The sequence below is a fragment of the Etheostoma spectabile genome, chromosome 14 (assembly GCF_008692095.1).
Source record: "Etheostoma spectabile isolate EspeVRDwgs_2016 chromosome 14, UIUC_Espe_1.0, whole genome shotgun sequence".
NCBI classification, from domain to species: domain Eukaryota; kingdom Metazoa; phylum Chordata; class Actinopteri; order Perciformes; family Percidae; genus Etheostoma; species Etheostoma spectabile.
The window spans coordinates 16,737,562-16,754,446 of NC_045746.1; the positions used below are offsets into that span (position 1 = coordinate 16,737,562).

The 16,885-nt window shown below is 38.8% G+C and overlaps 1 protein-coding gene across 1 annotated transcript in view; it reads right to left on the reverse strand.

Annotated features, from left to right (window-relative positions):
- crybg2 (crystallin beta-gamma domain containing 2) overlaps window positions 1-16,885 on the reverse strand; it is a 44,866-nt gene that overhangs the window by 5,335 nt on the left and 22,646 nt on the right. Inside the window, exons 5-14 of the mRNA XM_032535571.1 lie at window positions 12,331-13,486; window positions 10,908-11,675; window positions 5,944-5,991; window positions 4,388-4,506; window positions 2,534-2,759; window positions 1,764-1,903; window positions 1,513-1,639; window positions 991-1,026; window positions 716-855; window positions 427-553 (exon numbers count right to left, since the gene is read on the reverse strand). Of these exons, the coding sequence (XP_032391462.1) occupies window positions 427-553; window positions 716-855; window positions 991-1,026; window positions 1,513-1,639; window positions 1,764-1,903; window positions 2,534-2,759; window positions 4,388-4,506; window positions 5,944-5,991; window positions 10,908-11,675; window positions 12,331-13,486 (2,887 nt within the window). The remainder of the gene's footprint in view (window positions 1-426; window positions 554-715; window positions 856-990; window positions 1,027-1,512; window positions 1,640-1,763; window positions 1,904-2,533; window positions 2,760-4,387; window positions 4,507-5,943; window positions 5,992-10,907; window positions 11,676-12,330; window positions 13,487-16,885) is intronic.

The following is a 16,885-nucleotide window of genomic DNA, read 5'->3' on the forward strand; positions in this document are numbered from 1 at the left end:
GATTACAATGGCCATTTATTAGAGTGCAAAGTCACCTTTTATATTATAGACTTTAATGATGTATGAGATAAAATTAGGTCCATATAATAACACATACAGTGCGGCACATAAACAAATAAAAAGAAAAGATTTAGCCCAGTTTGGATGTAGGAAAAAGGTATACGGTTATTGTTTCATTAACTGCAGGACTGACTGAAATGTCCTACTACCCTCCACCTGTTCTTCAGCAAAAACCTTCCCTTGCGACAATAATGTTATTGTTGATTTAGTCAAGGTTGTACTGTTTCTAATTCAGCCTTTACTACTTTTTAATCTGCAGTTTTTATCCAGTTAGGGCACCCGTTACCTTTTTGTTTGGATGAAAATAGTTTAATTACTACTCATGAACAAAAACTAACTGCTGTTGAAATATTTCTCGCAACTCACTGCTCGTATCACCCGAACAGAGCGCAGCTCAGGATCACAGCCTCCCCACACCCTCCAGTCATGGTACTCTCCCTCCTCCAGCAGGTACTGGTGGCCTCGGAACCCTTCCTTCTCGTAGCCTACCCAGCTGCAGAAACAGAGAGATTATTTGATATTGGCTTTCAGCCCTTACATATTACCCTTCACCTGAATTGTGCAGCAGTAATACATAATCTTACTTAATCATTCACGACCACCGAGATGTCTTTGCAAGGTTCAGTGAATACAAACATTGCAAAGCAGCACTCACATTCCTCCAAGGACTTTTAGGGAGCCAACGCTGTACATAAAGGCCGTCTGCTGCCGGTCTGCTCTGGTCATGAAGTCTCTCGTGTTTGTGGTTATGGTCCTCGATTTCCCGGTAAAGTATGGCTTGTCGTAGATCACCATCTGGAGTCAGAGAGTGTCATTTACAATCAGGGCACACTTTTATAACTTATTCAGTGTTAGTAATCCCTCCTCAAGTAGTCTCAAGTATTACTTAGATTTAGCAGCAATTTATTAGCAGTAATTGAGTTTTCTTACCTGTGGTTCACTCATATTTTCCACTCTTGGTTCCCCCTATGATGAAAAATATAAATGAACTTACTGTAAGAAATCAGAGGATATACGCTACCAGTCAAAAGTTTGGGGTAACTATACATTTCCATTGCATTCCATTATATACATAGAATACCAGCTGAGATTAGTTGCATTGTTTTTTTTAACCAGGTTAGCAGTGTTCACATTACATTATGTGCTTACATAACTGCAAAAGGGTTCTCCAATGTTTGTCAGTTTTTTAAAATGATGTCAGATTAGTAAACAGAATGTGCCTTTGGAACATTGGATGAATGGCTGCTTATAATGGGCAATGTAGCTATTGCATTAAAGATCAGCCACCCACTCAGATCAGCTGGTATTCTGTCTCTAATAAAGTTGAAAGGAAATTTGTAAGTGACCCAAAACTTTTGACCAGTAATGTACCTTTATGCAGAAATATACAGAATCAGCAAAGAACAGAAATAGTAAATACTTATAATACTTATATATAACAGTGCCACTTACTACTTTAAGCGGATGTAGTGATCCCACATAGGGCTGTTCCACTCCCCAAGCCGCAGGGTTGGAGTACCCCCCTACCTCCAGGACACGTGGTACACCCTGGAAGAAGGGATGTGCGTACACGAGCCATCTGAGCAGGAGAAAAGATGGAAAAAATTAAAAGAAACATTCATTTGATTTCAAATGTGAACAACATTATTATGTAACGTCAATAGGATCACACATTTTCTGATAACTCAGAATTCAGAACTCACAGTCCAGCATTAATGATGATAGAGTTAGCCTTGATGGGGAAGCCAAAAATCCTGGCATCATCAGACGTATCTCTGAAGATGACCTTCTTCCCCTCAGCGTTCTCCTCTGGGAAAAGACTGATTTCTGGGACACTGTAGTCCTGAAGCAGAGCAGAGAGCATCCATTAATGTCATGCAATGCAGAAAATAACAGGTTGTAATGCTTCAATCTAATAATAATAATAATAATAATAATAATAATAATAATAATAATATTATTATTACTATTATTATTATTATTATTATTATGCAGTGGTTGCCTCAGTGGGAACTATACTGAGACCCAAATCATGATCCAAATGGATTGTTTTACCAGCAAAACACAGCTTGACACAGATTAAACCCCATACTGACTGACAAGTTCTTTAATACGCAGAATCATATTTGACAACTAAAATATTAAAGCACAACTAGGACCAAATTTTTGAGCCGCATACAGAATGAATGAAGATGATCACTCCTTAAAATCTTTGACACTTCATACACTTTTAAAATTTAGAACAGGCGCTCGCTCCCATCTCCTATCTCACACTAGATGGTGCTCCTGAGTTAAAGAGCACATATCTTTCAGCCTTTTTGCATTCAATAACAATGTTAAAGCGATAATACAAACAAATTTAAAAAAAATACAAATTTCTACTGTACTTTATCATAACTGATCATATTAGATCTGAATGGAGGGTGCATGACAACAATGTTGGCAAAAGGCAAAAACAACAAAGTGAACTTACCCTGACAGCTCTTCGAACAGACCCAATGATGAACCTCCTGGCTGGCTTGGTCTCTGTTTGCATATCACTTTTTTCTCTACTCTGTTCTCCGTTCTGCTCTTCACCCTCTTTCTGTCCGTTCTGCAGCTGCTCCTCTGGAGGGTTGAAGGGGTAGGTGATCTCTATGTCTCCCTCATCTAGAGCAATCTTCTCCCCTTTAAAGTTAGGCTTCTCATACAGCACCCATCTAGGGGGGAAAAGGGCACGAGGTTACAACCTCTGATGTATAACCTGGGCTGCAGTTCTTCTGGGCATGTATTCATATCAAATTAGGGATGCTATTGTTTGATGTGTTTTTTCATACAGTTGCTGCTGTGCTACTAGACCAAGGCTTTCAGTGGAGGAGAGGACATAATTATAATGAATTTGTTAAAGGGAGACTATGTGAGAAGAAACACGTTTTCCTTTGTATGGTTAAACTCTTTAATTACAGCATTAGCTGTGGTTTAGGCAGTGATGCAGTGCGTGATGCACAAGATGACTGTATAATTATTCCTTTAAAGGAAGCCAAGATAATGTTCACCTGCTGGCAGTAGTACAGGTCAGAGCAGTACCGTCAGTGTTACTGCAGGTTCACGCTGTTGGCTGTGTTTAATAAAACATTCCACATCTGAGGCAAGCGTGCGTTTAAGCTTGTGTGTGGGTGTGTTAACCATTGATGGCATTTGCATTTCCACAGAACATCAATAGCTGTTTTGCTTTGACGCCACAGCAGTGCGTCCAGAGAGAGGAGTTTATTAATTACAGACTTTCCAAGGAAAACAAGGTGCGGTGGTGTCATCATATTTACCTTTGCAATTTTTAAGTTTTTCAGGAAGTCTCAGGTTTAATTGAGTGCCAAGAATGTGGTGGTGGCATGAGGAAAGCACATGTTTGTTTACTGCTATGATTCACAAAAGTTATACTAGGCAAAACAATCAAGGGGAAACAAATGAAAATTGCATGAGTTTGCATGAGTTGGTGAAAATTGCATCTGTTTGCATGAGTTGGTGCATGGCCTCATGTTTGGTTGTCGGGCATACAATATGTGAACCAATTAAATGACACATACTAATTCTAAGCAGATGGCAAAGCAGCAAAATAAAGTATACTTAAAACACTTGGCATACTATACTGTACTGCAAAATGTATGTTTAATTGTGCTGTTGATGTACACAAAAACACAGATGTCTTATATAAAAGGGGCCAAAGTTGTCTCCACCTGCTGAGGAGACTAAGGCCCTTTGGTGTGGGCAATATGCTGTTAGAATCCTTCTATGACAATGTCATTGCAGCTGCAATTTTGCAGGTAGGGAGCCGGTAGTCTCGCATTGCCAGACCAATCTCCACAGTGCTGCGGAGGAAGAGGGAGCCGGGAAAACCGAGAGGAATAAAAAAAAAAAAAAACTCAACAAACTGGTAAAGAGGGCTAGCTCTGTACTGGTCTGCCCACTGACCACCATAGAGGAGATGGGGTAGAGGGGGATGTTAGCCAAGCTGGCGTCAATCATTGGCAACACCTCTTACCCCTGATTAAGATAGTTTGTCCTGAGCAGCAAAATGGGCCAACACTTTCACAATACTCTGCAATATGTATAGTTATTACTCTGTGTAACCTCCTACTGTGACCTGTGCAATATGCCATGTTTCATTAAATTCATCTGTATACCTATAAATGTATTCTCACTCATCTGTATATAAAAGAGGTGTTTATAGTGTTTACATTACTTACTCTTATTTTTATTTTTTAATTCCTGTTATTTATTTATTTTTTAGGTATTTTGCTATTCTATTTCTATTTTATATGTTAAGGGACAATTTGTGTTAGCCACTTACCCTCCTCTGATGACCCTAATGGAGATGGTCTCCTGAAGCTCCCAGGGCGTGGCGTCGATGACATCACTGTGCACCTCAATCCTCTGGCCACACATCCCTGGCTGGTCAAAGATATACATCTAGAGAAAACGTAGACAGACGTAAGAATAGATCATAATGGGGATTTACTACTGTACGTTGTTCATTTCAGCAGCGCAGACTTTTAGCAACACAGGTGTGAATGAATTTTACATTTTAATTTACTCGGGATGGTGAAAATCATACAATGGCAGACCAAACAATACAGTAATGACAAAGAATTACTGCACAAAAGCGATCCAGCTGTGCAGGGAAATGTATCTTTCTTTAGGAATTTGATGACAGTAACTTCTTAAATAACCTGTTCTCTGCAGTACTGACATGTTTTGTTTATTCAGGTCTATGGCCCTGGAGCATAGAAGAGAACACATGCACCCTGATCCTAAATGCCAGCTCCACCTTTAGCATTCAGGATTGTTAATGGACAATCTGCAGCTGCATGCAGAAGCAGGCCTGACATTTAAAAGTTAATAACCTTATGCCCTGGAATAGCTGTGCAGTTTAACGGCAACAATCAGAGCCTTAAATACCAAAGATGTTTTGGTTATCTGGTGAAGAACAAAGAGTCTTACCACTAACCAATCTGCTACTTCTTATGAAAAAAAGTTATGAAATAAGTTATGGGAGGACACGTGTTAACCAAAATTCTGTGAATAAACAGCATAATGCCACACCACATGGACGCCCTCACACTGAGATTTACATAAAAGCTTTTGTAACAACCGTAAGAACCTCACCGTTCGCCTATATACATTACAAACACATTTGTTAAATGCAGACACAGTATTAACAGTAGTGGCTAGAAACTGCCTTTAGTAAACTAGCCGCTAGAATATTCTTCTAAGAATAACAACATAATAACATTATATCATACCTTTTTGTAATTCTTTACAAAACAAGAACATCGGTCTGAATTTTCTCTTAGACTAACATGTTGCTGTAAATACATTGCATGTACTTATTTCCTAAAATTAATCTGCAATAAGAAATTTGATTAAGAAGCATTTTTGTGTGATTACATATTGACACAAACCTGATTTTGTGGTCTTGTACCAGTATAGCTAAGCTAAACACATCTCAGTCTCTCTCTATTTGTTAACCTATGTTTGAGTTTCTGGGTCATATTAAGTCATAATCCATAGTATTGGGGATCATGGTTATCTGTACCAAATAAATGATAATGGCAATCTTTATATTTAGACGCTTTATTCTCTATTGTCTCCTTTCCATTCTTCAGATCCCCAAATGAATGTGGTCTATAGATGTCATTTTTCAGCACGAGAAAAAGAAGTGATTATTTAACTAGCCAGTGTTAAAGCAAACAGAGAGAAAGAAACACAGTCTTTACAGTGAATTGATTAATTCCTGGTCCCAGGTTATTCAGTGTCAGCTGTCAGCTTTGAAGGCAAACTTGCACATGTATCTCAGCAGCACATGGTTGAGGAGTATTTAAGAGTGTATGTTGTGTGGAGACTCACCTTTCCAGGACGAGGATTGAGCTTTCCATGCTCCTTCTCTTTAGTAAGCTATGGACAAATAAAACATATTTTAGCAAGCTTTCTAATAGTATTAAATGTATTTTCTTTAGTTTGTTTTTTCATTAATACATAAAGTACTTGCACCAGTTGATTACCATTACCAATTTTAAAGTTAGACGCCACCTATTACATTTATTTTAGCTGAGTTCAGATTACTGACTTTAGCAATCATTTAGAGTACAACCTGTGTCTAACTTGTCCAACATTAACACATTCCCCAACAATCCAAACACTGCTCATTGCACCCTGTTTAACAGGTTATGGGGGTGTCAGGGTGGTAAGAGAGGACATCCTCCACGACAGAACAAGCATCTCTTTAAAAGACCGAAATACTAAACATTCCTCCCCTGTAGCTGTTTAACCTGATGTTTTCTGGTACTACAGATAACAACAGTATGAGCTCACTTGCTCGAAAAAATTCCACTGGAATTAAGCTACTTTTCCACCTGTGTGTTTGTGTATGGTGTGTACTTCCCTACCTTTCGAATTTCACCTGCTATGCTGCTAAAAAATTTAGGATGTTTGCTTGTGCAACTTGGAATGTGGAAGCACCATGCAATTGGTATATAGATTGACCAGATTGATTGTGTGTGTTGGTCCCAGGTATCCCTTGGCTTCTACTCTCCCAAAGCTCTGTAGAAAACAGGCCATCATCTGGATCGTGTTACCAAGCAAAGAGGGCCTCCCACAGACGATCTTATTTCATTAGTGTCAGACCTTTCCCTAATTTACTTTGAATTATTTTTAATGACATATATTCTTAAGAAAATAACAATCTCAACCAAATGTATCTAATTGTATAGGACACAATAGCATTTGGACTTTACTAAAGTGCAACAGACTGTTTACATTTTCAGTGAAAGCAAGCTGAGGGGGTGAAGGGTGCCTTTTCAGCACTGACCTCATAAATAAAAGAGTGACTCATTATTGTTCACAAACACTCGATACAACAAATATCCCACCACAGAGCCAAATCAAAAAAAACTTTGTCAATTCCCAGCAATTGTTCGGCAAGTAGAATCAAAAAGCGAGAGAAACAAGTGTTTCACCAAAGCAAAGCCCAAAAATGTCATCTGTATGTTTGTACTATTTGTATTTGTATATTTGTACTGAGTATTCATACTGTCATATTCTTATGTTGTTATAGGACATGCTGCTATTGCTTACTCAACAGAAAAACCTAATCTAAACACATGAGTGAGAAACACTGAGACAATGGAGGAGTAAGAAAATATCTTAACCGGTCTGACTGAGACACTTGAGTCTCACAGGATTCCCTCATCGGTAATTTACCGGACAATGCAGGCGTCAAATATTAGGACTGTATTTCTTATTTCCACTGAGCACCATAGCAAGAGGCCAATGGGGCTGGGTACTGGATTCAATATGTATTAGGCACTGACTAAATTGCCTCTAAAGTATCAAGGATTCAAAAAATGCCTCACCAATCAATACCCGATTTCAATACCTATAGGAGTAAATCTCATCATCGTCAGTGAGCCAATACGCATACAGCATGCTTCTACCATAATCTAATAATGCTGGTGATTGGCTATCTACATTTCACTTTATAGAGTCACGCAGGGACAGGGCTTATGTAGAAGGAGCTAAAAAATAAATTAAAGATTTTAAAAAATGTAATCTTGTAATTTCTTTTTTCTTCATAAAACTGGTTCCAAAACAAGGATTGTTTAGGAACCTGTTTCCAAGTCATGGTATTGGTACCGGTATCAAAAATTTTGGAACGATACCCAACCCCAGAGGCCAACCAGACTGAACCCGTTATAAGATCAGGCTGAATGATTTGAGGAAAACTTTTTCTGACCATTTCTGACCAATATAGCAATTGCAATTTAAATTGTGATCCATAAATTAACCTCCAGGCCAGTATTGGTTGTCTATAAAACATGTTTTGTACCAAACATACTGTAAACACGAATACTTTGTGTCTCTACATTAATAAAATCAGATAAAATAATGCATCTGTGCTTTGCATTTTGCCTTTAATAAAATAATAATATTCAAATGTAATCATGACATTCAAACATGTCATTACATTAAACTTGATTAAATGTTCACATGCAACAACTTGTTAAGGCAATAGCAGTGATTTAGCTTTAAAAAACAATAAATTATTCAGCCCCAGTGTTGTCAATGCTTTACTCGCTGCAGGTATAAATCTGGGTATGTTTTCTTTATATACTTCCCTTCTTGCCTTCGCTCCTTGCCTTCCCTATACAGCTCAAAACAAGGTCAAATAACGGCCTCATTCATGGGGAGTGAAGTGTTTACTGCTGCCTTGATGCCCAATTGAAATAAACTCAAACAGACACTTTTTCCCCTTCTGTTCCTTTCCCTCCCAGAAGCCTGGGCTCACGATCTGCTCTCCCATAAAATTGGTTACCACAGATGGAATGTGCAGTTTCAGCAAATCACATACAGTACCAGTCAAATGTTTAGACATGCTCATGTTCAGATGAATGAAAAAGCGTGTCCAGTCACTTTTGACTGGTACTATATATATATATATATATATATATATATATATAAATAATGTCCGAAAGTAATTTTTTCAGGTTTTTCCAGATAACAAAAACTGAACCAAATACTAAATAAATTATATTTATTAATAATTTAATATAAAAAGCTTATGACAATAGATGACTATTGACATACAAATAACAGTGTCTATCAATTATGTAACATAAGCGGAATAAATGATTTTTTGAAAATGACTTTGTGCCTTAAGCAATTTTAAACCTTCAACTCTGTCAACAATAAAGCATTTACTAACAAACTAACTTGACATAATGCTGAGGAGGCATGTGTCATATTTTGTTTTTTTAAAAAGCATGAACATGTGCTATGCACGACTGATTAACAAAGCAAACCAAAACTCATAGAAGAGAGCAGATCTGTCATTGTCTCTCACCCTGCAGCGTTAAAATCTCTCGCTGTCAACTCCACTCCATCAAACATTAAGAAAACAAACAGAAATAAGAGGATGACTGAAAAAGGCAAGGTGTGGTGCCTGTGCCTGTGCAGGAACAGACAGCTAGCTGGAATGGGCGGGGAGCACAGTAGAGACAGAGAGAAGCAAAAAGTCTTCTGCAAGGACTAAATGATGAGAAAGTGTCTCTGATGGTTTAAATGCATGGAGGAGCATACAGCTTGTATTCCTCTTGAAGCTTTGACAAAAAGAAATATGTACATCAGTCCAGCGTGGTTAAAAGTCCCTTAAAGTCATGAATACGTTTTGCAAATTCTCTCTCTCCCTGAGGTAGTTAACAAGAGCAAAAGGAGGATGAAGCTGTATGCATCCTTGTTCGTGTTCCCGTGCACACGCACGCTCGAACACACACACAACACACACAAAACCACCAACAACACACACACACACACACACACACACACACACACACACACACACACACACTTCTGTAGTAGTAATCATGGACAGGAATGCAACTTTATAAACAAGTGTGATGACAGAGGACAAGGACAAGGACAGACTCCCCCTTTCTGAAAAAGTAGTATGAAATGTTGGTCAGGCAGCATGCTTTGGCCTGGGAAAAGGAGCTGCTGAAGCCATAATACTGAATTATTGTTTGAACATGAACTAACATCCTGTGCAAACATTTGTACTAAAACTACACAGGAGGTGTTATGCATGGAGGGGTAAAAAGAAAAATCAACAAATTATATATTACATAGTTAAAAAAGTTCAATGTAAGGCTGGTTTTCCCGCTCGTCACTACATTGCAATCTTCCCACAGAGGTCAGTTCTGGGGTTTCTAACTGCCTGATTATATAATGGTTAAGTGTGACATTTGTAAGCCTGACATTTTGTGGTTTCTTTGCTGAGGTGTGAAATGGGAAGAACAACTTAAATTGGCATCGTCATGCAAATCTATTTTGAAGAAAAAAGCTGTTTGTTAAGGACAGATTGTGTCTGTGCACCACCATAAGTGCATGTGTGAGAAGATGTTCTCTAATGCCAACAGAAATCATTTTATGACATGTCCTAATCAGTTAAGCCCTTGATATGAATGCATGCATGTGAGAACAAGTGCAGCACTGGGTACACACCCTTTTTCTGTGTGTTTTTGAGATGCTCAGTATGTAGAGCCTGTACCTGAATGGTGGGTTTGGATCCCACTGACTTCACTTTAATTGAATCATAAGCCACCTCCACTATTAATGCCTGTTGGGGCTCTACAAATATTTGAATTTAGAAGCTCTATAAATGGTACATGTTTCAGTATGTGAAACTATATGGGCACCAGGAAATGCCACACAAAGAGGATGCTTTCTTGTATGTACAACAAACCACATTTGAAATATTTGCTCTTACTTATTTTAACCTGACCTGTTATTTGTATTTTTTACAACAGCAAAGAGAATCAATCTGACAGTGAGGCTGCCAACAGTATAAGTAAACATGGATATTGCACAAAGGCAGAAATATGTGTAGAGGATCTTCTGTTTCTTCCTGTATGGTATTACCATAGACGTAACTACCATTTCAAGCCTCACAAAACTTTAAACTGCCTTGCAAATGTTGGACTTCTCTTTTGTTAAACAAAGTGTGAAATTACAGGAAAACTGCCTCTTTTTTTTACTGCATTCTTCCATTTACCCTTGCTTTGGAGTGCAGAAATAATGCTTTTTTTATACACTGTGTGCACACCTCTTCCCTGAACTGAAGCCTGCACTTACTTATATATATATATTAGTTCTATATTTTTGAAAATTCCCATTTTCCTTGGCAACATCATACTTGTGCACTAGATGTAACTTTATCTGACTGAGATATTTCTCACCTGATGTGTTATATATTTAAATGTAATTTAAGTAACAATAATTATACTTAGACTACATAAAAAAATATTAGCAGTACTTACATAAGCATCAGGAAAGGCCCTGTATTTCGATATTAAATTCCTCTCAGACTCAAGTTCTTGGCTCTGGAACTGGGACCCTCCATTAATACTGTTGAACAATGAAGTCTTCTGAATTCCCACAGTGCCCTCTCCACTGAAGTTCCTCTGCAGGATGGGAGTGCCTAGTGGGCCAGTACCTACATCAGTCCCCATCCCTATCCCCTGTGTCTTGCCAAACATTGATAAGGGTGAGTCTGTGGTGGTAAACGGCAACTGGAGGTCAATTGAGCCGGTGGGGCTGAGAAGGCGCGCAGGACTGTTGCTGGAGGGCGGCGAGCCAATGTCCTGCAGTGGAGGCCGACTCATACGAGCATTGCCGTCTTCAGCCCCGGTTAAGGAGCCCAATGAGGTGGATGAGGAGTTCAAAAGGAAAGATAAGCGCTCAAAGCGGGACCCTGCTGGTTCTGTTCCAGTGCCATTTTCACCAAGCTCCTTCGGCCCCTGACTTATGCGATCGCTTGAAGGCCCTGTTTCAGGTAGTGAGCCGGTGCGGAAGAGTGGGACATGGGCCTTTCCATTTTCCAAAGTCTGATCTATGGATGCTGACCTGTGGTTTCTAAAGATTAAACTGTTGTCTAGGCGAGAAGTAGGAAGTAGTCCATTTCCATTCAGCACTGGGGATTTTATTTCCTCAGGAGAAGAGTCAGATGACTTTCTCATTACTAAACTGTTGGTAGCAGATGCTCTCAGGGGCAAGTTCAGGCCTTTTGTTCCAGGCTGCTGCTGGTCCTGCAAGTAAGTAAAGCAATAAGTTAAAGGATTTACCCAAGTTACAAAAACAAACATATACACAGATTTTTGTCTCCGAGATGTCTTCCTTTACTACAATATAATGGAGGTGAATGGAATTAAAAAGTGTTATCATTAACATCTCTTTTCACAATCAGTAGCCAAGTTTCCATCCCAGTATAGCTCATTTGGACAGTTTAAGTTGACTACTACACATACATCATGATTAAATTGCTAAGTCCATTTCCATTGCCAATTGTCAAATTCTATTTTTATTTAGACACCAAATTTTCCACCATAACCATGCATAAAATTAGTTTAGACATTAAAATTCGTTATATCCAGCATTTGCACTTATTTTTTCACGCACAAAATAAACATGCAAATTAAACACGCACTCTGTCCCGTTACTTAGCTATCAAAACATAAACAACCAGTAAATCTGACATAATAGAATAATAATAATAATATAAAATATTTGTGGCATGAGCCTACATATACATTTTCCTACTCATTTAATAAATGGTGAAAATAACACTTTTCAGTTGTTCTGTGAAATTAACGTAACCCTAATTTGTAATGCATTTTGGAAATACTATGAAGGTTTTCACTAAGCAGAGATAGTTAACTGAACTTGCATCTGAATGTACTCTACCTGCTGGCTAAGCTTCATCATTTCCAGCGGTGAACGAGTGTCTCTTTGGAAATTTTTCTTCAGTCCCAGGTCAGCAGGCAGAGCGTACAGTCCTGTGAGGGACTCGGCAGGGTTGCCCGTTGCTTCCATCTTTTTTGTGGTATTGGTGAGGGAGTCAGGGATGTCAGGGGTGACAGTGATGGGAGCATCCTCAACAATAGGTGGCAGGGAGGAAACAAGGACCGGAGGAGGCCCACGTAAGCCCATGTTCCTTGGCCTTAGGGAAGGTCCCATGCTCTTCAGGGTATCCACCAGGTTATCCATGTCGAACTGGCTGGGGGAGTCTTCGTCGGGGGAGGCAGGGGGAGTGCAGGGGGGAGCTGCAGGATCGGAGACCAGCTCCACCAGTGTGGCCTTGAACACTCCAGTAAAACTATCTGAGTCGCTGTCGTCTCCTTCTTTGAAACTGTCGATGACGTCGTGGCTGGTTGGTAGAGCTGAAGAGAAGCTGGACACAGTGAGCTGTGTGTCCCAGTGCAACTTTATCCTCTCTGACTCTCCCTCTCCCTGCCCCTGTCTTTCACCTGCAGGTGCAGTGGGCTCCTCCTGCTCCACCAAACTCCTCCTCCACTCATCTCTTAGTGCTTCTGCTGGCTCGCTCTCATAGTTCAGATAATCTTTGGTCCTTTCACTCAGCCGGTTGTCAATGGTAATGTGTTCCTTGAAAAAGGAAGAGGAGGAGGCATTGCTGAGGTTTTGGTATGCTGATGCCCCGGGCAGAGCAGAGGAGGAGGAGGAGGTGGAGGAAGTACCTGAGTAGGTGTCCGTTTTGTATGGTTTATAATGAGAAACACCCTCAAATCTATTCCTCCATTTGTAATCTGAGCTGATATCTGTTCCATTTGATTCAGTAACAGCTGTGCTTGTTTTACTGAAGTCCACTGTATCCTGGCATGCCTCAGTTGTATTGGCCTCAGTGATCAGAGATAATTTATGGAAACGATACATGGGTTCATCGTCCTTAGGGGGAGAAAAGGTCTTTATGGACAGTTTGGTGCTCAGGCTGCTGTAGCCTGAATTCATTTTGTCAACCGATTCCTTATCGGCTTTAGGTGGCGGGTTTTCTAAAGCAAAGACTTCTGAAGCTGCTGTGGGCGTCCTTGATGCTGTCAGGGACCTGGATAAATCCAACAAAACAGGCAAAGATGACAAAAGCAGAATAAACAGAGCGAGCGTCTGAAGTAGCCTACTGCAGGGCTTTCAGGGTGTGGTGAGCATGTGATGCCAACAATGCAAATTTTAAAACTCAACGTTGAATATTATCATCCAATGTCAAATACAGTTTGTAAAGGCCTCATAATTGCCACCGCTGATTGCCTCATTTCTTATCAGAGTTTTATTTTCATATGGTTGAAATCATTTGAATTTCTTTTAGAAACTGGATGAGTTTGAAATGACAAAGTGAAGAACATTAATGAAGCAACATTTGCAGCTGGATTCACTCTACTCTGCACAAACACAATCATAAAACCTACAAATAGTGTGGGCGAGGAGGATTTTGTGCAAAACGCTGTCAGCTCACATTTCAGGGTTACAAAGTCAACTCTACGTTTACAGCATAAGAACTGTTCTAAGCAAATTCTTTTGCAAGGCCCTCTGTGTTTTTTTCTCCTGTGCAAGCATCACACACACTTGCCAGGCAAGTTTTTTTTGTTATTTTAAAGGGCCTTCTAGGGAAGGGCATTGCAAAATTTAAGGTTCAGCTGGTAATAATCATGTATAAGGAGAACGGTAAAAGTTTACTTTTCGATTAAGCAGTAAAAAAGGATTAGCGTCAACTTCGCAACGTCCTGCGGTTTGACTATTGCACATGCGCACATCGCGATGACGATGCTAAAACACAATATTGCTCCCTAGTGTGTGTGTGTGGGTGTGTGGCTTAATTATAAAACATACATAAACACCAAGATAATCATGTTAAAACCTGAGAAAACAGTTGCATTTGGCTCCTTTGGTCTTGTATGTTTTTACATCTGCAAACCTTTTCTCAAACGTCAGGACAAAAGCCAAGCAGGAATCTATTCAGTTTATTGTAAACAATAAAACCTTCAAATCTGTTATGAAAATTGTTCTGCTTATGATCTGGTTTCTCCTAATTTGTGGACTCTTGAAAATCCATTTACGCTAAGCATATTTACAAGGTCAAAACAATCATAAAAATTTTATCATCACCATCAGCATTGTTTGCCAAAACTAAAAAATGCAATAAATTGAATGTCAAGAAGCTGTCATATGCCAAGCAGTAATCCTGAGTTGATCTTCCATCAGTGAATCAATTGGCCTTTAACAAATTACTGAAACTCTCCTCTCTGCCTCGCAGGAAAGTTTCAGGGGAGCGGTACGATTATAAACTTGGCGTTCATAAATGGCAGAAGGACTGCGTGGGTGACTAACAGTAAAAGGTGAAAAGGTTGTGAAACTACACAAATACTGTAATGCATATCCTGACTCACTGTCATCAAACAGGTGACACACATCAATGTGATGCCCTATGTTGTTATTCAAAAGGTCATGAGAATATAATTGCCTCATTGAGTTACTAAACAGCATCAGCTGCTATTTTACAAAAAGAAAACGTATAAAAAGGTCACAACTAGACAGGTATTTCTTTATTCTCTTACCACATAAGCATTTTAATTGTAAAAGACTAGAGGACAACATCTAACATCAAAACAACTAAAAATTGTTTTTGAAGTAAAGTATTTAATACAAATTAAAAAAGTAAGTTTTCCCTTGTTTTACATGAAAAATGTTGAGTTTTTTTTCCAAGCTATTGTGCATTGAAACAAATGTGAGTATCAGTGGCCCTGAAAAGACTCGTCTTCACACACTGATTACATAGACTGAGTCACTCTCTGTATCTGTGTTGGTTCTGCAGATCAGGGCTAAAGGTCATAGACATCATTCAATAGAGACGGTGTGATAAAATTAACACAGCGGTTAATTTTCCCCGGTATCATAAAAGACAACACTACATAACAAATGAGCACTAAACCACAAACTGGAGTGAAGTTACCTTCTCTAAGGTTAATTAGATATTTTTTTTACCAGAAGGCGGCTACTCTTCATTGCTGATCTTTCATCTAAAATAAAAATCTAGAAATTACACTAGCACATATTATTTATTCTTTAAACCACCTTATTCACATTTTGTTTTAAATACCCACAAAGGTTTGGTTGTCAGAAGAGCGGGGGAAAGAATGAAGTAAATATATGCAATTTGCATCCTATGGCAGTTATATTGCAGTATATGCTCTTTAATCCCTGCATTAATCCTCTAACAATATCTAATTATTAATACCGCATACTTTATGTTACACAATGTGGTATGTGAATGCTTCCTATGAAGACAACTGTGGTTTACTAACAGATTTTTTTTTTCTGTTAATATACAAGTTGTAAACCTGAAATATTAAAAAGTAAGCAGGAAAGAAAAATAGGACTTTGATCACACCCCTTGGTCATGCCCTCTTGGTACACGATATAAATGTAAATGTATATCATCTATGCATTTATTTGTTACATTTTGTTTTACAAAGTAAGGAAAGCAATGTTTAAGTCAAGTCTGATATTGCCTTACACATACAATAATGATCCCAGTCACTTCCACATAGCGAGGCATACAGCTTATTTAATAAAAACTGGTATTGGATCGGTATAAAATAATTGGCCAATACACATCAATATGGAAAAAGTTGGATTGGTCCCTGATTGATCCCTACAGTAACCTATACAGACACATCTGTAAATCACAATACATGCCCACATGTGTACTAGAACAAGTACCAGCCTCAAAGAGGACGTAAGAGTCTTTATGTACGTAGCGACACTTGGGAAATGTGAGCCTTGCACATGAAAGGAAAATGTCATTTGCTGTTATTTATGAGCATTGAATAATTAAAGCTCTCTGCCTCACCTGGTTATGCAGCTCTGAGAACGTCAGATACCAACATCTGCATCTCCATGTAATTTCTTAGTAAAGGTTTAACTCTTCTTAACAGCAAATACTCTGATTCCTATACTGATTAACATCCAAAAAATACTGTTCATTTATTTCACTTATAGGTGAAAGAATATGTTGGAATGTAGTCACTATACACACTGTAAACCAAGCATAACAGGCCAAACAACAGTTAAAAAAACATTTTGTTTGTTTTAAATATCCACTGTCAAGCCATCTTAGTCAGAGAATGACAAAACGTGCATAGCAAAAATGTCTAGCTGGATGCTTAGAATATTTTACTCTTTCGGCCAAAAAAAACAAATCTTTTGTTTGGATTTCTATCTTCGGTCTGGCTGTAAAAACAGAGCACAATCAATAATCACTGTGTTAAGGGTAACTGCAACCATTATTAATCCACTGCATTGTAGATAGTCTACATTCATAACGTTTCACTTCTGGGATTGCTCCGGTGCAGCCGGGAATTCCGCCGGATTTCACTCTTTTCGGTTACCTTCCACTTTCTTTGTGTTGAAATTTTAAACTCTGGTTGATTTATGAGGACTATGGTTAACT